Genomic DNA, 25,592 nt, shown 5'->3' on the forward strand with positions numbered 1-25,592 from the left:
ACTAAAGTTCTTCTTCAGAAAAAGTTAAAGTTTTACGTCACCATCATGGAGAACAGAGTTTGCTTTAGTTGGGCTCTTAGCCCTGTCATTATTAACATTTATATGTCTTGGCTGCTGCAATTGTTAAGAACTTTGTTTAAAAAGCTCCTTTGTTGTGGCAAGCCAGCCAAAAACCTAAATAAGATCTGGTGATGTTCATGTTGCTATTAAATGGCAGAGTCTGTTCTCATTTAGTATAATAACATTTACTGCCACTATTCAATGTTAAATCTACTGTTTTACATTATATGTATATATATATATATATATATATATATATGTATATATATATATACACTGTAAACGATTTCTGTTGTTTTCACAGTATTATACTGCATTTCTCAACAGTTTTTTACTGTATAAGCTGTGTACAGTGTGTTACTGTATATATTGTTGTTTTCACAGTATAATAATGTATTTTCAACTTTTCTATACTGTGAACATGGTTAACAGTATGTTACTGTAGATTTTATAATGAATTTTGGGGAAAAATCAGTTACTGTGCATCTAAATACAGTACTGCAAATGACCAAGAACAACTCCACACACACTATATATATTATGATTATTATGTTTATTTATTTTTAGACAAATTATTATGTGAAGTAAATAACCTAACCAGTTTCTTCAGACTGTTCAAAACTGTCCCCTGGTTTTCCATTTTTGGGTGCACTGCTCCTTCATTTTATAAGGTAACATGAAAATATTAAATACTATTTAATAAACATAACTTTGTGCTAAACCAAAACGTAAATTGGAACAAAAATAATTGATTCACGTAACCAAAGACTGTTAAACACACAAAATGATTTCAAAGTCAGCTTGACCAACCTGCTTTAGACGGATTCAAGAATATTGGGCACCCATATGGGCCACCGTAGAGGTCACATATCTCCGCATTTTCAAAACAATATTTTAAAATACGCACTATCTTAATAAATAAACCACAGACTTGAGTTTAAAACAACTACATTCTCGCATGAAAAACGGTTAAAACTTTATATCATAACACATTTATTATCTAGTCATCGAAGACAGGGGCATGTCTCAATAATGTCCAGGCCGAGTAAAGCATGAGGTTTGCCGGATACATGAGTGATGGAGCGTTATCATGATATCTAAAAAACAAACCATAGATTTGAGTTTGGAAGAACTACATTCTCGCATGAAAAACTGTTAAAACTTCATTTCGTAACATATTAAACGCAATATTTATGATATGATCTGGCTTTTCTCATCCGCCATTATATTTGCTTGTTGGTGTATGAACTCTGGGAGAAAAAAAATATTAATTCTCAAAACACTTCAAGCGAACCTTATTCTTATTGTTAAAGTCAGATATATGTAATATTTTCGCTGGTAAAGTGAAAAAAAAAAAACAATATTTCTATTTTATCAATATCACGTTTGCACTGGTTCGGTTCAGAACTCAAACGACACCGAATTGGATTGAACCGTTTGCTCGGGAATTATTTTATCACATGTGTTCACAAGCACATTCAGCAATATGTGAATAAATGTGTGTGACCGAGCAGTATAACGAAATAGTAATGATTTATTGTTGTGTCTTACAATAATATGCAAAAAGGAATCGGTTTTAGGCGGATTCGACTCTTTACTGTTCTAAGGAGCCGATTCATAGAACCGAGCCGACTCGATTCGACCTTCACCAGGCAAGCAACGGCTCTCCTAATTTGAAATCCACCTGTCGCCTTTTTCTCCAGTGAATTCATCCTCGGTAAGTTTTTAAAAGTCAAATTCTGTTCGTTAAATGATTGTTTTGTGTATTTTTCCGTGTAGTGTTTGTGTAATTTTAAATAATTAACCAAGTTACGTTAGTTGTAGGTACTTATGTCACGTTATTCGACGCCAGACCGTGTTTGTAGTGTTTGCGAGGTATCAGATAACGTACAGTGAGTTTATCTTGAGTGAGTTTTTGACCATAGTAACGTTACCTGAAAAAAACGTAACTTTTACTTGGGGTTAACTGCATTAATGAATTCTCTATTTCAGCACAACACTGAGATGAAGGCAAAGTCACCATGAAAAGTTAAACGTTTAACATTAAGGTGAGCTCTGGTCTTCATGTGGTCATTATGACTAAGTTATCATTATGGTTAAATTTGTAAACTGTAAGTTAGTTATTCACTAAACTCACTAATGAAACAAGTCTAACTGTTTTATTAAATTGAGCTGATAATAAATTTCAGTTTATGTCTTTTAAGCTAACGTTAATATTAACATAATTCATATTAATTGTCTATTTCTCACTGGTTAATGAGCTTATTGTATAACGTTAGTGTGTCATTAATTGTACATTTTATTTTTGGTGTTCAGGTGTAGGGAATGATTTGTATACAAATTTATTTGAACCCCATACAGATTTGTATGGTTGTACCATAGATTTAGATTATTAAATGTTAAGTATGATTTTACTCTTATTATATTTATCTTTTTTGCAGCCACAGCAATTGATGTTGAAAAACTGATGCTACCAATCTCTCCTCTCTTGATTATTCAAGGTAATGTTGATGTCTTCCTCATTTTGATTAGATTTTGAAATGTCAAGTTGTTCACAGATTTGTTGTGAGGAGTTTCATGTACAACCTCTTTTTCTTCTTCTAGTAGCGACGCAGTGGCACAGTAGGTAGTGCTGTCACCTCACAGCAAGAAGGTTGCTGGTTCGAGCCTCGGCTGGTTCAGTTGGCTGGATACAATGGCATAATGATTCTGCTTGCTCACAGGAGGTACTTGATTTAGTTTTCCTCAAGCAATAGATCAGTTTTTATGAGTAATGCGTGACACTTGAATTAAAGGGACAGTTCACCCAAAAATGAAAATAATGGCATCTTTGACATCCTCCACTTGTTTCAAAATAGTTAGATTTTTTTTGTTCCATTGAACACAAACTCATATTTTTTTAAAGAAATTTGGTTCAAATATGGATGTCAATAGTTTCTGGTTTCTAACATTCTTCAAAATATCTGCTTTAGTGTTCAACAGAAATTTAAATGGATTTAAAACACATGGAGTAATGGTGGCAGAAAAGTAAACTATCCTTTTAAATATTTTATTCTGAGACTTATTTATATGTGTCTTGTCTTTTGCCATATTGTCTTTCTAGCTCAGATTGTGATGGACCTGGAATGTGACACCAGATACTCTTATGTCAAGAACCAAATAAAGCACAGATGTGGAGGGATCTGCAACTAAACTAACTGGAGGAAATGAACCTTTAGGTAAAAACACCTGCCTTATTTAGATCTGAAGTATTTTATTTGGCATAGAGTATTATTTTTTTTGTTCTTATTCTAATTTTATTTTATGTATATACTGAATAGAAGTCATTTAAATTTCACAACAAATGATTGAATATAAAATATCATCTAGATGTCTTATTTTTCATTGTCTTAAACAGGGGTGCTCAACCCTGTTCCTGGAGATCGACCTTTCTGCAGAGTTTAGCTCCAACCCTGATCAAACGCAACTAAACAAACTAAATAGTATCTGAAGGAGCACTTGGTATATAAAGACAGGTGTGTTTGATCAAGGTTGCAGGTGAGCTCTGCGGAAAGGTAGATCTCCAGGAACAGGGTTGAGCACCCCTGATCTAAATGCTCAAAAATGCTGTTTCCGAGGCGATGTAGTCCGTTGGATGTAGTTCAGAAATACATTCATTAGGATCAATGCTTAAAGTAAATGTTTACTTCTCTCTGTAGACCAAACATGCTTAGTATCTCTCACATTTTAATAAATTATTTATTTTGGTTACTTTTACATCTATATATGGGTAAGCAAGTATTTAATAAATAAAATGATTTTAAACCACTTGACTTAACCAAATGACTCTATTACCCTAGCTGCTGGGAAAAAAAAACATGTAAAATAACAGATTTTTTTTTTATTTACAGTGTGGGTGAACATACTACCTTGATGTCCAGCAAAGGCTGCACAAGAGCTCATTTGATGGCACATATTCTGTCCTGTCTACATCTCTGACGACCTGGAAGTGCTTCGACATCAGTGAGTAATAAATCTTCATATTATCATGCATTCAGGATTTCTGTTTTAAAAAATTTGGTATTTAAATAATTTTTAACGTTTTACTGATGCTGTGCACAGTAACGTCATGATGATTTAATTTGAGGCAATGTCACTCGTGAGGTGTAATAATATTTATTTGTCTCACTGACATGCCATCACTGCATATTGAAATACAGTAATACGAATTGACCGCAAAATATTACCACAAACTTTTCATGAAGTAGACTGCTTGACTACTCTTCAGTTCTCTGCTCAACTTTAACACATTTGATCGTGTCGCTGCACCTCTCGGCAGATTTTGCCAAAAATGAATGCTTAGTGATTACTTTGTTTTATACGAACCAAATGTCAGTAACTTATCATTAGCATTATTTTTTTGAAAAATCACCCATGGCTTTCATGTTCTCTAACGTAATCTTGTCTGTAAGTTAGAAGTGGATTTTCACATGTTAAAAGTACTTGATTAACATTATTCACATTAAATTAGATTATTTTATTTATTTATTTATTTTTAATATGTAGCCTCTTAAGGTCAGAATGAACTGTGTTCACCCCTCTTAAATCCGTGGAAGTGCTAGTGTGGTCATGGAATCAGATATTCAAGTTATACAGAGTCAGATATTAAGTTGAGATGAGACTTTGATGAGATGAGACTATTTTTTACATATCTGTGTGGACACTTGACTAGTGTTGACTTGACTGATCTTTTCCCCATTAACATTAGTGTAATTGTAAATTGACAACAAACTATTTCCCCAACAAAAACAATAAAAAACAGTGTTTTATATATATAAAACTGCAGTGCGGTGTTTGGTTTCTAAATGAATGAAATAATTTGAGGCATGATTAGTTTTTTCTCCAGTGATTGATTTTGCTTGTCATTTTTGCAGGATCATCAGAAGTGCTGCTGCCCTTTTTCACTGTCCCTTTTCCACAACATCATTTGACCTTCATCATTTCCTGTCTTGTAGCAGTATTTTCACCTGTTTTTAAAATTGTAATACTTTTTGATGCATTAATTGTTGACTGGTTTTAATGATCAATTGTTCATTAGTGTTCTTTTGCTTTGTTATATTGAATAATTGCTACTGTTTCAGTAGGGTTTACACAATAAACTTTTATTGTGAAGTTAAAGTTTCAATTTCTTTATTTTTCTTGTATTTCTTGAACAGTTAAAATAATATTTGTGCAATTCTGAAAATGTTTTGCCCAATATAAAGTAGCACTATTAAATACAATAAAATAACATTTAATAACTGTAAAATACTATACAGTAATAATGAAAGTAACGTTAAAATACCGTAGTTCTGCATGGTAAAAATGTACAGTGATATACTGTTTTCAGTTTTGCAGTATGTGTATAACTACTGTAATTGGTGTTACAGTAAAAAAAGAAAACAGTAAAATGATGTATTACATTTTACAGTAAATCTAATACTAATGTAATTAGTATTACAGTAATGTTACTGTTTTATGAAATACAGCAGCTACTGGATAATTGTTGCCAGTAACTTACTGTTAATTTAACAAGAAATCGTTTACAGTGTATATATATATATATATATATATATATATATATATATATATATATATATATATATATATGGCAAGGATTTCTGGAAGTTTTTAAGAATATCTTGGACAATAATACTTCTCTATGGTGTAAATCGCACTCAAAGAGACATCAATAATCAGCATATGAACCTCAATAATGGTGACGACTAACAAAATTAACAGTTTAACTCACAAACAGGCAACTGAAAGTCTAAACATAAACAACAGCAGAATCAAACACAAATAAAGAAAACTGTTAGACCATTATACAACATTTATTTATACCGCAATGCATGCTGGGATATTTGTACCGTGCCACTCCCAGCATGCATTGCAGCATGAAACATTTGAGGTGTTACCATTGTTGAGATACAAGGTCAGATTCATGAGGTCTGAGTATGTAATTGTCATAACTGAACTGTTTTTGTATGTAATTTCTTAACTGTTAAGTAATTACGGAGGTATCTTTTCTGTTTCCACTTCTCATTAATTAAATTAATACCTGCAACTAAGCATAAAATCTATTGCATGAGGCCCTTCTTCCAGATTTATAACAAAACATTTATCAGAACTAATTTCAGACAAATAGATTTCTCTATTTATTGACTTTCCAACTTAATTGCTATAATACAAGCATTTTGTTAACTCTTTATTATAGTAATTGGAGAGTCTGAATTAATAAGTTCAAGGGTGAAGAGCCCAACTAAACCAGCCCCTCACTCCATTACGGTGACACAAAAAACACCTTAATTTCTGTTGGATCTCAATGAGAATAGTATGGCAGTCAAATCAGTCAGTAATAAGCATGTGTCTGCTGTTGTTTGTGGAGTTGTTTAATGATCCTCTGCTGAGACTGAAGCTGTTTTATTTTATTTGATTTTATTTAATGTTGTAACTCAAGTCACTGTTTGTATTTCTTGTTTATTTTCTTCAGTAATTGTAATTATTAACAGCAGGTGTTCATCAGTGTCTGAATTCACTCATTAGTGTTCATTAAAACTGTCAGGTGAACTATATTAGTTAACTAGTGTATGAAATAGTGAACAAGGGCACAAAGCGTGATTTTAAACACAGACTTCAAAACATCGAATCTGAACTCTGTTAGCTCACAGTTTTCTGCAGTTGGTTACTTTCTCGAAAACAAAAATGTTACCAAGAAAGCACTGTTTTTAACAGAACATTACTGTTTTAGTGAAAAAACATTATTTTACCGTAGAATCTGACCGTTTTTTAACAGCAATTTTTTACAGTGTGGGAGGTCTTCAGCTTAGGGTTCAGGAGGAGTTCTGCTTTCCTCTTCAGCATGTGCTCATCTCCAATAAACCCGTCCAGCTCCAGCCTCAGAGAATCCGGCAGACTCACGTGTGTGTGTGTGTGTGTGTGTGTGTGTGTATACTTACACTGAGCAGCAGTGGCCGATTCTCCTTGACCGCACCCACGCAGCCCAGACAGCCGATCACCATGACGACGGTGCCCGCGGCGATCAGCAGGTTAGCGGCGGAGAGCGACGGCAGCGAGGACGAGAGTGTGGCGAAGTTTCCCTGCGTGATGGAGAGCCACACTCCAACTCCCAGAATCCCACAGCCGCACAGCTGCACACACACATACACAGAGCACACACTGAACACACACTAAAGGACACCTGCACACACACACATGCTAAAACCACACTGAAGAACACCTGAACACACACACTGAAGCAGACCTGCACACACACGGACTTGATGAAGAAGGGCTTTGTGTGTGTGTGTGTGTGTGTGTGTCAGTGCTGGATCTTCTCCTGCTCCCGCTGCTCTACACCTGCTCTTCTGGCTCTGAGTTATCTTCCTCTTCCCCTTCTCTGCTTTCTGCTCTTGTTAGTGTACTGCTCTGTGCTTTGTGTCTTCATTAGGGGCTGTGAGTGCCTCTTCAGGTGTGTGTGTGTGTGTGTGTGTGTGTGTGTAAGTGTGTGTGCTGTGGTCCTGCTTTAACATCTGTGTTGATCCTGCAACATCATTTCTGCTGGGACTGTAACCCACACCTGTTCCCCACCCCTAACCCAGCCCGAGCGGTGGATTACTCCCGCATCAGAGGAGAGTATCAGCTGGAGGACACTCATGGAGGAGCGCATCACTCTGGACTCCACACTGGAGCTACATGTTGATGTTCTGCTGATTCAGGAGCTTCTGCTGTCCTCATATCAGAGTCGCTGTGGAGAAACTCTCTGCTGCAGGAATAATGTGAATGTAAGAGTGAATATTCTGATCTGTAATGGACTCGGCTTCATCATGAGATCCTGGACAATAACACACTGTCAGAGTTACTGGAGGAGATGAACAGGACCCGCTGGGCTCATATGAGGATGTTTGCAGGGACTGCTGCTTTATTAAAATCAGTTCACACAGCAGCTGTTCATATTCAGCTTAAACAAGAAGCAGAACCCGCGTCAGGAACTCTGAGCCTAAACCGCCGCTGCTGGAGGAACCTGAACCAACACAGTTGCCATGGCAACACAGACAGCGGACCAGGAGGAATATACGGTTTTTAGGCCACATTATCTCTGAATGCAGATTTAGGATGGTGTCCTGTTCTCCTCTTGTCTTCTGAAGCCGGTGGAACACAGGGCAAGTGTTGAGGATGATTTAGCCGTTTAATGGGTCAACTGAGCTGTGAGAGATATCTCTGATCAGACAGAATTACAGAAGTGTTAGGCAGAGGCATTCGACTACAGACGTCCAGTTTACATCATTCACCGTGTGCATCACTGTACGGCTCAGTCAGAGAATCACACTCTATTATAGATGTCATAATCTTGTATATAATACAGATGTAATAATATATAGAATACGTATATAATATTACAGAATCTAAGGTCCAATGACCCTAACAGAGACCGACTCAGTCCAGAAGCAGCCAGTGTCTGTTTGGGTAACTCTGCAGTCAGACGTACAGTACATTTACTGCAGTAAACCCTGGACCAGTCTTTGCTTTTCTTTCTCTTTATTTTTTTTCTTTTCAAGGTCACACTGCTTCCTCAGAATATAAATCATTTCTCAGATAATGCATAATGTCTCTGCTGCTTCATAAGCTGTGTTTCTTCATGTGCTGCATTTGATGTTGTTCTCAACAGAACCAGACAGTGTACGTCAGTAAGAGCAGTCTAGCTCTCCATGGCCAGCATTAGTGTTATGGCATTAAGTTTTGTTTGTTTGAGTATGTTGCCATGAATTGCTTTTTATATAGCATTTATTTAAACAAAGGGTGTAGACAGCGCGTGCTGGACAGAAAGCTATAATTACCCTCAGCGGGGAAAATGAGCTCTTATTTCACGGTTACAGCTCTGCTTTTAGAAATAAACACAGGGTTAACTTCGGCTAAAGGACCACAGTTTAAACATGTCAGTATTCATCACCGCAGCTCAGCACATCTAGAAGAGCACTGAGATACCTCACTGTAGTGTAGAGTAATACCTCAGTGTAGTGTAGTGTAATACCTCAGTGTAGTGTAGAGTAATACCTCAGTGTAGTGTAGAGTAATACCTCAGTGTAGTGTAGTGTAATACCTCAGTGTAGTGTAGAGTAATACCTCAGTGTAGAGTAGAGTAATACCTCAGTGTAGTGTAGAGTAATACCTCAGTGTAGTGTAGAGTAATACCTCAGTGTAGTGTAGAGTAATACCTCAGTGTAGTGTAGAGTAATACCTCAGTGTAGTGTAGAGTAATACCTCAGTGTAGTGTAGAGTAATACCTCAGTGTAGTGTAGAGTAATACCTCAGTGTAGTGTAGAGTAATACCTCAGTGTAGTGTAGAGTAATACCTCAGTGTAGTGTAGTGTAAACCATATTAGCCCCTCGCTGTGTTTGCAGATTCCTCCTCAGCTGTGTGTAGATCCGCAGTGTGTTTGATGAATGTTGTGTGTTTGCAGTAGAAGTGTGTATTACACTCAGACAGCATGAATATACTGGCAGCAGTAGGTCTCGATTCCACACCAATAATCAGAGCTGCAGCAGCGGCGGAGCAGATCTATTACACCAAGACCAGCAACACCTGCATATGCATATTCACTACCGCACTAATCTATCCCGCACTGTACACGTCTACGGTGTTCTGGTCATTTCTGGAGCTTGACAAAAGCGTGAGCTGCTGTTGTGTGTTTGTGAAGCATCTGTGTTTCCACGGCAGAATAAATTGAGCAGAATGACAGACAAGAACAATAATAATAAAGCACATTCAGAGGAGAATAATCAGTATATTGACTCACCCAGAAGAGCAGATTGAAGAAGACCATTCCGTATCGCAGCGCCCGCAGACAGCCCTCCGCCATCCTGCAACGCCGCAGCTCTAGAAGGAAGATGAAGGACAGATCCAGGTAAAACACCACATATTTCCTGCCCTGCGCGCTGGTGTAGTTGGCTTTAGTCTTGGGGCCGGGTGTGGTGCGCAGGCCGAAGACGAAGGGCGAGCTGTGGTACTCGTACTCGCCGCTGTAGCGCAGAGGCGGCGACCCCGACTTACTGTCCAGAGACGGGCTGCGGCGGTACGGGGTTTCGTCCGTACTCGAGCGCCGCATCTTAGGGTTTGGGGCTGGAGCCGGGGCCGCAGCCCGGACCCCCAGGGGCCAGATGATCCCCACTTTTACAACACCGGGGTCACAGAGCAGAAATGCAATCAACAAGCAAGTATAAGAGCTCACGCCCGCTGACCTTAAAGATCCAACATGTCTGTTTGTTCTTTTGGGCTTTACTGTTGAAAAGCAGTTCACATCTTTAAAGACAGAACCTCGAGAAGATGGTCCAGAAACCCAGCGCTAGTGTGAGGACAGCAGGCCAGAGCCGAGCCTCATCACTGTTCAATGTTCGATCAATCACTCAATAACCCTGACCTTATCAATACCTCGAACCCTCTCCTATCAATAACCCGAACCCTCTCCTATCAATAACCTGAACCCTCTCCTATCAATAACCCGAACCCTCTCCTATCAATAACCCGAACCCTCTCCTATCAATAACCCGAGGCTCAGTAACTCCTGCAGTGATTAATGTTTGAGTCCCGCTGGAGACTCCTCTTCTTCTTCTCCTCCTCCTCTGAATGCGCAGCTGGTGTCCGCTGATCTGTGATCAGGCCTCGGCCGTCCTGCAGGGATTCTCCAGTGTTTCTGTGACCTGCACACCTGCTGAAGCTGCAGACCATGAAGAAGAGGATGATGAAGATGAGGACGATGCTGAATACAGATGAAGCGCACGTCTCCGAGCTTTACAGCGATCGCCAAGGAAGATTTCCGCCTTGAATATGGAGCCTGTTCTGCTGCTGCTCGGCATCGGCTGTGTGATCGCTGTGATCCCTCATTTCTGCATTTCCCTCCTCATGATCGATGCCTCTTCCTCATCATCTGAAGGCTGGTTTGCGGATTCAAAGTCTGTCCTCTGCGCCTGACTTCAGGAATAAAGCAGCTCCTGCAGAAGAGGATGCACACACTGTCTGTGTGTGTGTGTGTGTGTGTGTGTGTGAGAGAGAGAGAGAGGGAGAGGGGGGATGTAGAGCGCAGCTCACACACACACACACACACAGTCTCCCTCTATCTATCAGGCTCTGGCCACACCCCTTCTCAGCTAAGCCAATCAGCATCCGCCGTCCGCCATCTTCCTCCAGCACAGCTCCTCTTCTTCATTACAGCGCTGCAGAAGATCTCCTCAGCAGCTCCTGATCTCTGCTGCTTCATCTCTGGTTTCTCTCTCGTGTTGGTGACGGGGTTTATCTGCAGTATATCTGCTCTCTAGTGTAAATGACTGTGTGTGTGTGTGTGTGTGTGTGTGTATGCTGTACAGCGCAGACAGCATTAATAATGAACACTCTTCAGCCTGTAGGATGCGCTGAGAGCTCATTCAGTAACAGCAGCTCTCCAGAGTTCATTCCTGAGGCAGTGTCATCATGATCTCCTGAACACACAGCGTTAGTCTTGTGCTGTTATGTGATAATGTGTGATGTGAAGGTGTACATATATGCGGGTGAGTGTTGTTATAAACACAGAAGCATCAAGCGGACCTCGCTGTGATCATCACGAGCCGTTACAACACTGAGCGCTTTCACACAAGTCCAGAAATAACTATTTCCCGTTACATCCTACACACATGGTGAAATAGACATGTAGGCTGTTCCCGCGCTAATGTCTGAGGTCTGCAAGAGTCTGTCAAAGTGTGTGAGAGCTGCAGACACAGGGTAAAGTCATGCTGTAAACCAGACACACTCCTGATGCTCTCAGCATCTGAACAAACAACCACAGCTTAACAATACCTTCAGCTTCAAGTCCTGCTGTCACAACTGCAGACCCAACCATGACCCCTCACTATAAACACACACACACACACACACACACACAACCGTGACCCCCTCACTATAAACACACACACACACACACACACACACAACCGTGACCCCTCACTATAAACACACACACACACACACACACACACACACACACACACACAACCCCTCACTATAAACACACACACACACACACACACACACACACAACCCCTCACTATAAACACACACACACACACACACACACACAACCATGACCCCTCACTATAAACACACACACACACACACACACAACCGTGACCCCTCACTATAAACACACACGCACACACACACACACACACACACACACACACACACACACACACACAACCGTGACCCCTCACTATAAACACACACACACACACACACACACACACAACCGTGACCCCCTCACTATAAACACACACACACACACACACACAACCGTGACCCCTCACTATAAACACACACACACACACACAAACACAACCGTGACCCCCTCACTATAAACACACACACACACACACACACACACAACCGTGACCCCTCACTATAAACACACACACACACACAAACACAACCGTGACCCCCTCACTATAAACACACACACACACACACACACACACAACCGTGACCCCTCACTATAAACACACACACACACACACACACACACACACAACCGTGACCCCCTCACTATAAACACACACACACACACACACACACACACAACCGTGACCCCTCACTATAAACACACACACACACACACAAACACAACCGTGACCCCCTCACTATAAACACACACACACACACACACACACACACACAACCGTGACCCCTCACTATAAACACACACACACACACACAAACACAACCGTGACCCCTCACTATAAACACACACACACACACAAACACAACCGTGACCCCCTCACTATAAACACACACACACAACCGTGACCCTCTCCGCCTGAGCAGTAGCTGCTAGTGTGAGGAGCTGGTGTTCCCCCAGTGTGTGTTGCTGTAGTCTGCAGTGTGTTCGTCAGCGCAGGAGTCGGTCTGCCAGCTCAGCAGCAGAACTCAGAGCAGCTCCACTGAGGGGAAGCCGCCTCGTCTGACCCTAACTCCTCTACTCTTCCTTTATGTGTGTGTGTTTGTCCAGATCTCTCGTCAGTAACGCAGACGCTCACCTTCTTCCTGTAATGTTCAGTTTCTCGCAGAGCTGCTGTCCTTCTCCATTTTGCCGTGTGTATCCTAGTGCCGCGCTGTGTGTGAGTGTGTGTGTTCCTCAGTCAGGAGTGTGTGTGTTTGCAGGGAGGGACGGCCATCAGGAATCTCAGGAATGCTGGAGTGTTTCTGACCAGAGCCTGTGTGTGTGTGTGTGTGTGTGTGTGTGTGTGTGTGTGTGTGTGTTCTATGTGGATGCTGTGTTTCACTGTTGAGTACTGCAGAAGCAATACACACCAACACACACTCACATACAAACCATCTCACACACACACACACACACACACACACACACACACACAGACACACACACACACACACACACACACACACACACACACACACACACACAGTGTGCACTAGTGAGATAAACACTGAAGCATGAATAACAGCACAGCAAAACTCCAGACTCACACAGCAGCGCCACCTGCAGGACAGTCAGCAGATTCCACTCCACCACTGCTTGGTGCAGTCAGAGAGAGAGAGAGAGAGAGAGAGAGAGAGAGAGAGAGAGAGTGTGTGTGTGTGTGTGTGTGTGTGTGTGTGTGTGTGTGTGTGTGTGTGTGTAGGGCCAGAGGTCATAATAATATAATAACACTAATACTGAAATGGTTTCAGCATTATAGAATGACCAAAACAACATGTCAGATGCTCTGCAGTGTGCTCATGCTGCTGGTCTATCCCTTCACACACACTATCCTCATCACACCATCTCTCATAACAACATCACATCACCTTTTCTAATGCGTATACTGTTATGTGTTCAGTAAAAGTGTTTCCATCCTAATGTATGCGCATCTTTTCTTATCGGTTAAAAGTTTCTCCTCCTCAGTTATTTTACAGTTATTACATTTTTATGCACATTTTTAAAAGTCTCCAAAATGAACATTAAAATAGGTGTAAGGAAACGTAAGGCTGAGGCGAGAAACACCGCTTCATCTTTAAATGAGCAGGAGACTCTCAGCGTTTAGAGAAGAAACCTGCTCCTGACCAGGTTAAGTTCACAGAGTAAAATACCACGGTACCTGAGTCCGAGTTAAAGTCACCTCTCTTTCAGGAACAGGCTTGACTTACTCTGCTGTCTCCAGCCTGACAAACCTGCCATTCTGAAACTGCAAACACAGAGTTTCTCTCATTTCAGGGTTAACATACTCTGAGTTTTCACTTAACCTCCTTTCTGAAATGGGGCCGGCTCTGTTATTGTGTTGTTGTTGTTGTTGTGTTCTTCTGCACTACTTTAATCTGTTTTTGTGTTGTTTTTGTTGTTGTTGTTGTTGTTGTTGTGTTCTTCTGCACTACTTTAATCTGTTTTTGTGTTGTTTTTGTTGTTGTTGTTGTTGTTGTTGTGTTCTTCTGCACTACTTTAATCTGTTTGCTGAAGCTCGAGTGTAGCTCCACATCTGCGCAAGCGCGCTGTGTCCTCGCTGATGTTCAGTGTCCTCGGCTCATGAGGGTTGTGGCTCAATCTCACCATCATTGGTTGTGCGCGATGACGCCACGCAGTAACCCCGCCCCCCGCGCGTGTGTGTGCGCGCAGCTCTAGTTCAGACAGTCGCGTCTCTGTTTGCGCTGCTATAAAAGCGGATTTTCTCCGGTCATCATGTCTGTATCACCGGACAAACGGCGGAAGATGGAGTCCGCGCTCGAGCAGATCAAGAAGTTCACGGTGGTCGTCGCGGACACGGGAGACTTTAACGGTAAATCAGCTGTATAGTCATGAGGAGGCGGTGTGGTGAAGTTTATACGCGCCTCAGTTCACTAATGCCTCATTCAGAGGACGGGGAGTGATGATGAAGATGAAGATGATGATCCTCACCCTCCCTGTGTGCGCGCAGCTCGTCTCCTGCTCGTGCACAGCGGCGTAATTTCGTAATGATTGCTGAAGTTTACCCTCATGTGCTCTATAATTATTAGCGGAACTAGAGCCTGAAACGGAAGTGTGTAGAAACGCGGCGGTCTGTGGCGGTGAGCTAACACTAAGAGGAACACTTGTGATTCCGGTAACCGGTTTAATACAAACGGATTTCACCGGCTTTGACAAATGTAGCGTTACTCTTGCGTTCTCGCGCCAATACCCGGAAGCGAACGAGCACGCTCTTCTAATGAATATTAATATGCCTACTTGACATTCAAAATCTCCTTCTCTGATTGGCTGGGGGCAGCACTCACCGGTCACCCGACGAATGGCGGAATACAGTGCTTTATTAATATTAATAAGCCTTTATCAGGCGTGCGTGACTTAATGTAATGTTCGGCTGAAACTGTGCAGAGTTTAAAGTTCTCAACGTTTCCGCGATCAACAGTTTCCAGTGACACATTAAACTCTGATGTACAGGACGCAGGACTCGAGCTAAAGGTTTACAGATGTAATCTAAAGCTCTTTAGTAAGGCCGCACGAGGAGCTCCGGCTGCAGCGCGTGGAGGAGGCGCTCGGTGGAGGTTTCTTCATCAGCGGTGTTGCTTCAGTCCTCTTGTGAAACTCCGTGATTTCACTGTTTGCTTGGCTGAAGGAGCTGAACTCCTCTTTCTGTTTTCTGCATGGTCATGATGATGAACACACACACACACACACACACACACACACACACACACACACACACACACACTTGTTTCTGTTCTGCAGTGTTTTCCTGTAGTCAGTATAGAGAGATTAGAGGTGTTATTGTTGTGTGTTTGCTCTTCTCATGATCTGCTCCAGATAAAGCCTCTCTGACCTGATCAACTGGATTCTGCTTGACAGTTTTCCAGAGTAATGTGTTTTGGCTTCTGTATCTCTGCCTCTGTGCAGGAGTGGATGTCCTGTGTTTAACTGAGGCTCTTCCTGCACTGTTATATTTGATTTATCATCGTGGATAGAGGAGCTCTGTTAGGAAATGGCCAGGAACAGAGAGCGTCTGCTTTCCCTAATGACGAAGATTAACAGCATGTGCATTAATCATCTGTGTTTCTCCTCCATCAGCTATTGAAGAGTACAAGCCTCAGGATGCCACCACCAACCCCTCCCTCATTCTGGCTGCTGCCAAGATGCCTGCTTACCAGCCGCTGGTGGACCAGGCCATCAAATACGGCACCGCTAACGGCGGGTAAGAAGAACACTGCAGTCCGATGGTTCTCTGCTCAGTGCTGGAGCTGGGCAGAACATTCACAGCTCCAGAGGAACACACAGTTCCTGACCCCTGTAGCCCACCCACAGTTCATGACCTGGAGCACACGCAGACATCTGCATGCTTTTAGCCCTTCATCGAGTCTAGTTATTTACTTGTGTAAATGTGTGTAAACTTGTATATTTATTCAGTTATTAAACTAATTTCATTAATATTTTTGACTAATATGGAAATGTTTGTATGAATTTACAGTACAGCTTGTAAAGTCATATTTTCTGTCTTTCAGTAGAGACATTCTATGCGAGACCCACTTATTTAGTAACCAAAGAGTATCTAACTGGATTTACAATATAAACATTAAGAAAGTTGAAAAAGGTATTATTTTTTATTTTATATATTAAGTTTTAGTTATGATGCTCCTAAAACCCTTTGCTTAAATCCACAGATTTATTTCCAAAATTCTGCACAGAATTGACAAGAAATGTCCACAGATTGTTTCTGGCCCTGATCATGAGTTAACAGCTCTACAGCATCCAAACATGATCTGCTCTGCCCCTATGGCTCTTGCTCTGCCCACACATTCCAGCTACCAAACTGACCAATCAGAGACCTGCATCCTCTTCATGTTGCTTAAATTTTTGGTCTGCTTTTTGTGTGTGCGTGTGTGTGCGTGCGTGCGTGTGTGTGCGTGTGTGTGTGCGTGTGTGCGTGTGTGTGTGTGTGTGTGTGTGTTTATAACCACAGGACTGAAGATGAGCAGGTTACAAACGCCATGGACAAGCTGTTCGTGAACTTCGGTCTGGAGATCCTGAAGAAGGTCCCTGGGCGGGTGTCCACTGAGGTCGACGCCAGGTCAGAGATGTACACTACACACTATCATGTGTGCACTGCACTTTGTCAATAAACTAAAGTAGCTGATGGTGTGCTTGACATAGTTGTGTGTTTGTATTTAGATGTGTTTTAATGTTGTGTGTTTTCCAGGCTATCATTTGATAAAGATGCGATGGTGTCTCGTGCACGGCGGCTGATCTCGCTGTATGAGGACGCCGGCATCAGTAAAGAGCGGATCCTCATCAAGCTCTCATCCACATGGGAAGGCATTCAGGCTGGACGGTGAGAGTGTGTGCACCACTGCTGCTCCTACGTGTGTGTGTGTGTGTGTGTGTGTGTGTGTGTGTGTGTGTGTGTATAGTAGGGCTGCTCGATTATGGGAAAAATCATAATCACGATTATTTTGGTAATCATTGTAATTATCAGTTGAAGTTGAAATTATTTGCCCTCCTGTGAATTTTTTTAAAATTATTTTTTTATAAATATTTCCCAAATGCTGTTTCTCATATTCAGGAATTGTTCACAGTATTTCCTCCAATATTTGTTGTCCTGGAGAAAGTCTTTTATTTTGGTTAGAATAAAAGCGGTTTTAAATATTTTGAAACCTTTTTTTAAGGTCAATATTATTGGCCCCTTCAGCAATATATATTTTCATTGTCTCCAGAACAAACCACTGTTATACAATGACTTGCCTAATTACCCTAACTTTACCCTAATTACCCTAGTGAAGCCTTTACATGTCACTTTAAGCTGAACACTAGTGTCTTGAAGAATATCTAGTCTAATATGTGCTGTCATCATGATGAAGAGAAAATAAATCGGCCATTAGAGATGAGTTATTAACACTGTTATGATTAGAGATGTGTTGAAGAAAAATCTTCTTTCCATTAAACAGAAATTGGGGAAAAGGGCCACTAATAATTCTAGCTTGAGCTCCAGCAGTGCTTCAGTCGAGAGCAGTGGGGGATTTTCTCCTGTCGTTGTTTGATTAATGATAAAGACAGTCGGGCGCAGGAATATCGCGCGCTGTCTCTTTAAGAGCAGTATGGTTCTGATTTATGGTTTAAACGCATGAATGATTTGAATGTTCATCAATGAATGATGCGCATCTCCTGCTGCAGACATTACAGTACAGCACATGCTTTCAGTAATGTTCAAAGAAACTGAGCTCTGCAGAGCAACACATGTACAGCTGGAAAGGGGTGGTGTGTGTCTTTTTAATAATTATTAGAAACCAAAATCGAAATTGAAATGAATTTTTGATTATTTCACAGCCCTAGTGTATGTCTAGGTGTGTGTAATCTCGGTGTGTGTGTGTTCTCAGTGAGCTGGAGGAGATCCATGGCATCCACTGCAACATGACTCTGCTGTTCTCCTTCGCCCAGGCGGTGGCGTGCGCTGAGGCCCGGGTCACTCTCATCTCCCCATTTGTGGGACGAATCCTGGACTGGTATAAGGAGAACACTGAGCGCAAGACCTACGAGCCCCATGAAGACCCAGGCATGTCTGGGTTATACTCTGGGTTGGGTTAAACTTTGAGTTAGGTTATCCAGCATCTGTAGCTCCACATCCCCTTCAGATTGACAGATGTGGAAATGAAGTCGTTCGATGATGATGATGATGATGATGATGATATTAACACTAGAGACGATGGTTGTATTCCAGATTGCTGTATGATGAACTCTGTGAACATCTCTTCACCTTTCTCAGGTGTTCTGAGTGTGACCAAAATCTACAACTACTATAAGAAGTTTGACTACAGGACGGTGGTGATGGGCGCCTCCTTCAGGAACATTGGGGAAGTGAAGGCGCTGGCGGGCTGCGACCTGCTCACCATCTCACCTGCACTGCTGGAGGAGCTGAGCCAAGACCACAGCGCCATCACCTGTACACTTACACCGCAGACAGGTAAACACACACACACACAGAGAGAGACAGGTGTACACATGTGCGCACACACACACACACACACACACACAGATACAGGTGTACACATGCGCACACACACCACACACACACACACGCACACACACAGATATACAGGTGTACACATGCGCGCACACACACACACACACACACACACAGAGATACAGGTGTACACATGCGCACACACACACACACACACACACACAGAGAGAGAGACAGGTGTACACATGCACACACTGCAGACAGCCACACACACACACACACACACACACATGCCTAAGCTCTGCGCTCTGTGTTGCAGCGAGGGAGTGTGTGTTGGAGCGGCTGCAGCTGGATGAGAAGAGCTTCCGCTGGCTGCACAATGAGGACCGCATGGCTGTGGAGAAACTCTCTGACGGGATCCGCAAGTTTGCAGCTGATGCAGTCAAGCTGGAGACCATGATTAAGGTACACACACACACACACACACACACACTCTCTCCTGCTCTCCTTGGGCCTCCACATGTTCATCTTTAATGTTTGTGTGTTCCAGGAGAGAATGTTTAGTGCGAAGAATGGCCAGTAGAGCAGCAGAGACTCGTTAGTGGACCAAACCCTTCCCTCGCTCCCATTGGCTGATTTGGCAGAAGCTCCGCCTTCAGTATCATCACCTGCATACTATATAGATTTTTATAAGATCTTTACATTTTAATATTAGAAAGTGAACCTGATGAAGCCCTCTGATTCTCCTAGCTCTCTGTGTGTGTGTGTGTGTGTGTGTGTGTGTGTGTGTGTGTGTGTGTGAGAGAGAGAGATATGCAGCAGCTCTGTTCATTTCTCTGAGCTCCACTTTGTTCTCTGCTTCAGTGTTCTCTGTCCCACATGTTCTGATGACCCCATTAAACTCTTTCCTCTGCAGAACGCTTCAGTCCGGCTTTATGAAAGCGTCTCTTTATTCCTGACTGATTGAATCCTCTGAGTTAATGACTCTGACTCCTTAACACGGCTCTCCTCTACTGAGACTCTCCGCAGGTTCAGCAAACACCCCTGACATCATCCACACGCACTGAAGCTCAGTCTGTATTCAAACTGATTAACTAAAAGAGTTCTGAAGGGCGGAAGAGCAGCGCTCTTTATTACAAGCACAAGACATGTTTACGTTCATAATATGAACACACACACACACACACACGTGTTTGATAATCAGGAGAAAACCGAGGTCGAGCAATAGCCTCACTTTAAAGGGCACCTATGGTGAAAAATCTCCTTTTCAAGCAGTTTGGGTCGGGTGTACATGTGTGTAGGTATAGTGTATAGACCTTCATGTTGGGGTGAAATACACACACAGTCAATTTCAGTTTAACAACATAAAAACGGTGGTGCAATTGGAGCGGTTTTTCAGATCGACTGCAACTTGTAGGAGTGCGACCCCCCCCCCCCCCAACATTGATTGACAGGCGCGTATTAACGTCCTCAGTTTGTCTTTCACGTCTGCCATGTTCAGCGTGTGAGTCAAAGCGATGTCACTAGAGGAACACCCTCACTCTATTTTTAGATGTAAGCCTCATTGGGCTCAACACAAGCAAAAGCTTGGAGCTTTTGGCCCCGCCCCCTTTTTATGTTGGGCTGGAGTTTGAAACCAATTTTAATGTGAAGTAACACACCCCTAAAACAGCGAGCTGTGCACACACCCCCCACATGACACTCTTTAACACATTATAACAAACTAATCTCAACTGTGTTTTGAACTAAACCTAAACTGGCACAATCCATCAACCAGTCAACATGTCCGCTTTATTATCTTCTGAGCAGTTTCTGGAAGCAGTGGAGACCCCAGAGCAACATCAGGAGTGACCTTTTGTAACTGTGCTATGGTGCATCATGGGAAGTGGAAGAGACCAAATGAAGGCTTTTATTTATTTAGTTTTTACTTAATAGCCTTTATATGTTCACATGGCTGTTGAATATTGTGATATTCCCCCAGTGATGGAAGAAATGAATCTCTCCAAAGCATCAAATCAATTGATCTAATAATTTCTTTGCAAAAGCAGCTGATTAAGTGTTTGTATGAAACGCCACCCGCTGGCGACCCCTGCTGCTTAATGCATGTAAATGCATCAAACTCTGGCCAAGACTGTAAAAGCTCTTGCCAACATGCTGTAAATGTTTATGTAAAATGCCAAATGCACATCGCTTGGAATCACTCAGTTTTTGATGTAACCAGTGAACATTCCTGCTGCTAATGAATTTACCATGAAGATTATTGCAAACGCTTAGCTAATGTTGCAGATCTGTTTTATCTGTTTAGTTAATTTCATCAAGATTATTTAATCTTCATCTGATCATTTATACATCATTTTCATGTGTTTTTTCTTTCTAATTGAGTCTAATAAATATAATTCTTGATGTTTCATCATAAAAATATTTTATAATTTTAATAAATGCACCTAATATAATCTAAAAAATGTAAAATTGTTGACATTTGTTGTTTGTCATTTATTCATTTAATAATTTTATTTTCGGCTTATTCCCTTTATTAATCTGGAGTCGCCACAGCAGAATGAACCGCCTTTTTAAGTTTGTAATTTTCATTTTTTTTGCAATATCTCATTTGAATATAAATATGTTATCTTTTTATAGCGACAGATGTTTGGTGAACAAACTCTTATTTTAATGAATATAACTTAAATAAAACTGTTTGGGATTCATGTTTAACAGTGGCTGTACTCATTTATGCTGAGCACTGTATATGTATGTTTATCTCTCTTTTACCCCCATAGTTACATTTAAAATGGATATATATGAACATGTATGAGTGCTTGCTACTTTAAATAAACACTTATTTTCAATGCTTATAGTTGGAAAATATATGTAAATAACCAATAACATGGAGTCACTGTAAAACATTGTAATGTCAAGTAGCATTGACAATAAGACTAACAAATAAATCACTTGGATTATTCTATCTGGAGTTCAGGCTAGTTGCAGAGAATAACCCTCCATAGCAACTTAATTCAGCTTAATTTAATTTGCTTTCATACAAATAGGTCAAAGTTAAACTCAAATAAAATATTTTCAAAAGTGTAATTCAATGTTCTATTTTGATGCATCATCTTCTAGAGCAAACCAATTCTCAAATATGATAGATTTTGCTTACTGGAGTTATTTCAGTAACTGTTGCACTATATTGAATCTTGCATGTCTTTTCAGATGATTCAGAAATTGGTCTTATCATCATTAATGACATTTCCACAAGATTTACATTTGCTAATTATTTAGCAAAAAGCAGGACTACATTTGTCTTAATCTATGAGACGATTGTAAGAGACCCCACTAAATCAGCTATACTTCTCAACAACGGTAACCCCAAAAAAAACATTTTTATTAGTAATGACAGTTTTTATGTTCAACACTTTTTCTACATAATATACAGATTAAAATGCCGAAACAAAGAAAATAAAATATTAAGAAACAACAGAGATATAAGCTATTTAAACTGACCTAAAGCACACTCAACAGAGAACAAACGTGATTGGTGCAAAACCACGAATACTAATGAGTCATTTGCATATGGTCTATTCTCTAATCAAACACAATTTTAAAGGTCTTTATGACATTAAATATGATAATCAAAGTATGGGAAAACAATCTAGACATCAGATAATCAAACTCTGAATGAAAATATGCAAACAAGAACAAAGAAAAACACAAACAAACAAATGGTCATGAGAAAACTCACCACTGCCGAAATGCTGCGTCTCAACACCTGGTCAAGCCCCAGACTCTTCATTTCTCTAGGGCAATGCTCCCAACGGTTATTCTTTATGAGGATGATGTCGGTTTGGTTCTTGCATTGCCTTAGGGGAGATGTTTGGTAGAAGAATGATATATCTACTCAGATATATCCGCCAAATTGAACCTCGACCTGACCTCTTAAATTATTTTCATTTTATTTAATGAGTAGGAGGTCAGGACCATCTCTCTGGATATCTCTGGTCACATTTGGGACTAGTTCTTAGGCTATCTTGGGCTTATAGAACCTCTTGCATGTTGATTAGAGATACCCTGGAGAAAATCAGCATGGGAAAGGAGAAGTCAATGACCAGTTCATGGCTAACTTCTACTCCTGAATCTACGTGTTAGGTTCAGCTGATTTGGGCAAGGGCTCTCATGTTCCTTGGAGAAATCTGGGGACCTGGGAGCCTGGTCTCTGGACTAGCCAGAGTAGGCCCCAATCAGAGACCCCTTCAGACTCTTCTCGGGTGGCCTGGGCAACCTTGCGGTGTTAACAAAAGGTCACTTGGGGGAGTGGTAAGTATTCAGCCCCCCTGGGTCCACTTGGACAGCACGCAGGGAAGGTGGCCTTGGGTGAATGGCCTTAAATGAAGCCCAGTCTTCTACTGGTGATTAGCACCTCCACGCAACAGCACATTGTGCATCAACACCACCTACACCAGTCATTCGAGTACTTTTCAAAAAATCAACTCAAACATGAGATCTACTGAAGATTCCTAACCCCAGAATTTACTAGGATTAAGGTTAAGGAGTAAGATTAGTACTTCCATAGGGACACTTTAAAACACCAAATCTCAAATTATAACCTTACAACAGAATGACCAGATTTTCCCTCTTTAAGATCTATTTCCATGGGAAGATTTAAAATTGATTTTCCAAAAACTTGTAACCCAGAACTTTTCAGAAAAAAAACCCTACATACCTTCTCCAGAACATCTGTAGTGTACATGGCTGGTTTCAAAATAAGATCTTCTGTAACTCTTAGAACATCTAACCTCAGAACCTCTCAGTGAAAGTAACCACACTTCACTCTTTTACAATATCTCAATTTCATTGGAATATTCAAACCTCTTCACCTATAAGTATTTCAACTTTACCAGTTCCAGTTTCCTCTTCAAAAATCTGAAATTTAAATGAAATTCAGTCTTTTTTCTTTTCTCTCTCCACAGTGTGATTGAAGACGTTCACAACTACACGATAGCATAGACCGTACACTTATTTCCTAAATTTTTGTCAGACAGTACTCCATGTCATTTGCAGTGGTCTCATAATAAAGTTAACCCTTTGGTAGATATTTCTGATGACTGGTTTAAAATCTGTCCAGAACATTAACTCAATATAATTTGCCCGGCAGCTGCTTTGGTTTATTCACATTAAATCAGCTCTTTGGGCAGCTCAGTGCTCCGGGCATATGTTACCTTGGAAATCTTAATGACCGATTCACTCATTGCATAAAAGAATTCTTCTTTCTGTGGAATCTCCCTTATCTGCTTAAGTGTTTAACATTAATACAAATTTCTATCTATTATAACTGTTCGGGCTAAGGATTTTTGAGGATGTGCATGCTTTATTTTCACATCAGGTATGAGAGGTTTAAATCGGCTGTTTTCAGAGATTAATTGCAGTGTTTAATTTTCACTGCTGAAAGTCAAAACAATGAAGAAAAAATCCATCCATGCTCAACTACACAAGCCCCAAACCAAGAGAGCTAATTTGCCAACTGACCAAAGTAAAGGGGGGAAAAATAACCTCAAACCAGGCTCAGTTGGGCATGAGCATTTCTCCTCTGGCCAAACTCCCCTGTACAGAGCTGCAGTCTAGGCACTGGAGGCTGGAGAATGGTGGACATCCATTGTGGAGAAGCTGCAGATGGGAGAGGTCACTGGCTGGTGTACAGACTGACCCTTCATGATCAATACGTAGACCCGTGGGTCACTATAGGGTCTTAAAGGAATCAATGTCATGCTCTATAATACACCAGGAGCTCCCTCAAATACTGGGCAGCTAAGGCATTGAGGGCTTTGTAGGTAAACAATAAAATTGTAAATTAAATATTTAATAAGGATTCCATGCACTGAAAGAACTGGAGTAATGTGATTTCTTAGTTCTAGAAAGCACTCTAGCAGCTGCATTTTGAACCAGCTGCAGTTTGTTAGTGAGGCCAGCAGGACAACCGCCTACTCATTACAGTAGTCTAACCGAGAGGTCATGAAAGCATGGATAAGCTTTTCTGCATCAGTTATTGATCGCTTGTCAAAGTTTGGCAACATTAAGATGAAGAAATTGAGTTTTACAGATGCTTAATCTGGCCTTACACAGGTTGCTGTCAGAAATAGCTCTCAAATTACTGACTGAAGATGAGGACTAGGTTAGGGCACACTTGTCAGCTTTACAAATCTGAGCAATCACAGCTTTCTCTATTCATTTGAGGTGTGCATCAGTGTCTGACTGCCACAGCAAGGGCTATGAGACCATGCACAGGCTGTGCTGAAGCATACTTGTGTGCTTGATGCAGAAGTATAAATACGCCTTTAGGTGTGCGGTTTCTGTGCTATGAGATTCTCTACATCCAGATTAAAAATTTTCACAAACTTTAGCTGCTTTTGCACTCATGCTGAATCGTTCTCTTAATGGAACTGCTCCATTTTGTGCCAAACTGGGCCAGGCAGCACTAATACGATTTTATTTTCCACTCAGGCTGCAACAGCTCTTTAAAACATTGCATTAAAGGCAACTACTGATGGGTTGTGTAATGTAAACAGCTCCCTTTGTTCAATAAAACT

General features: G+C 41.1%; 2 protein-coding genes and 1 long non-coding RNA gene across 9 annotated transcripts in view; 2 read left to right on the top strand and 1 right to left on the bottom strand.

Annotated features, from left to right (window-relative positions):
- Nucleotides 1–13,253, bottom strand: part of tspan4a (tetraspanin 4a) — a 23,252-nt gene extending 9,999 nt beyond the window's left edge. For 3 of the 7 annotated variants that reach the window (XM_073929021.1, XM_073929022.1, XM_073929019.1), the window contains exons 1-3: nt 10,601–11,168; nt 9,876–10,554; nt 7,038–7,229 (exon numbers count right to left, since the gene is read on the bottom strand). In XM_073929021.1, the coding sequence (XP_073785122.1) occupies nt 7,038–7,229; nt 9,876–10,184 (501 nt within the window). In that variant the 5' untranslated portion in view covers nt 10,185–10,554; nt 10,601–11,168. Of the gene's footprint in view, nt 1–7,037; nt 7,230–9,875; nt 11,169–13,137 lie in introns of those variants that run through there. The other 4 variants (XM_073929023.1, XM_073929024.1, NM_001002348.1 and 1 more) reach the window with 3 other exon arrangements.
- On the top strand, nt 1,691–5,217 carry LOC137488356 (uncharacterized). The gene is made up of 7 exons (XR_012393958.1): nt 1,691–1,777; nt 2,053–2,108; nt 2,502–2,561; nt 2,665–2,786; nt 3,164–3,278; nt 3,951–4,062; nt 4,974–5,217. It is a non-coding gene; the product is annotated as an uncharacterized lncRNA (long non-coding RNA).
- A 1,506-nt stretch (nt 13,254–14,759) lies between the features above and the next one.
- taldo1 (transaldolase 1) lies at nt 14,760–21,859 on the top strand. The gene is given in 8 exon segments (NM_199687.1): nt 14,760–14,871; nt 16,134–16,257; nt 17,023–17,130; nt 17,260–17,391; nt 18,434–18,609; nt 18,820–19,017; nt 19,337–19,482; nt 19,568–21,859. Coding segments are annotated over 8 exon segments (1,014 nt in total). The 5' UTR covers nt 14,760–14,774; the 3' UTR covers nt 19,601–21,859.
- Nucleotides 21,860–25,592: the final 3,733 nt, after the last annotated feature.

Source organism: Danio rerio, chromosome 18 (genome assembly GCF_049306965.1).
Source record: "Danio rerio strain Tuebingen ecotype United States chromosome 18, GRCz12tu, whole genome shotgun sequence".
NCBI lineage: Eukaryota > Metazoa > Chordata > Actinopteri > Cypriniformes > Danionidae > Danio > Danio rerio.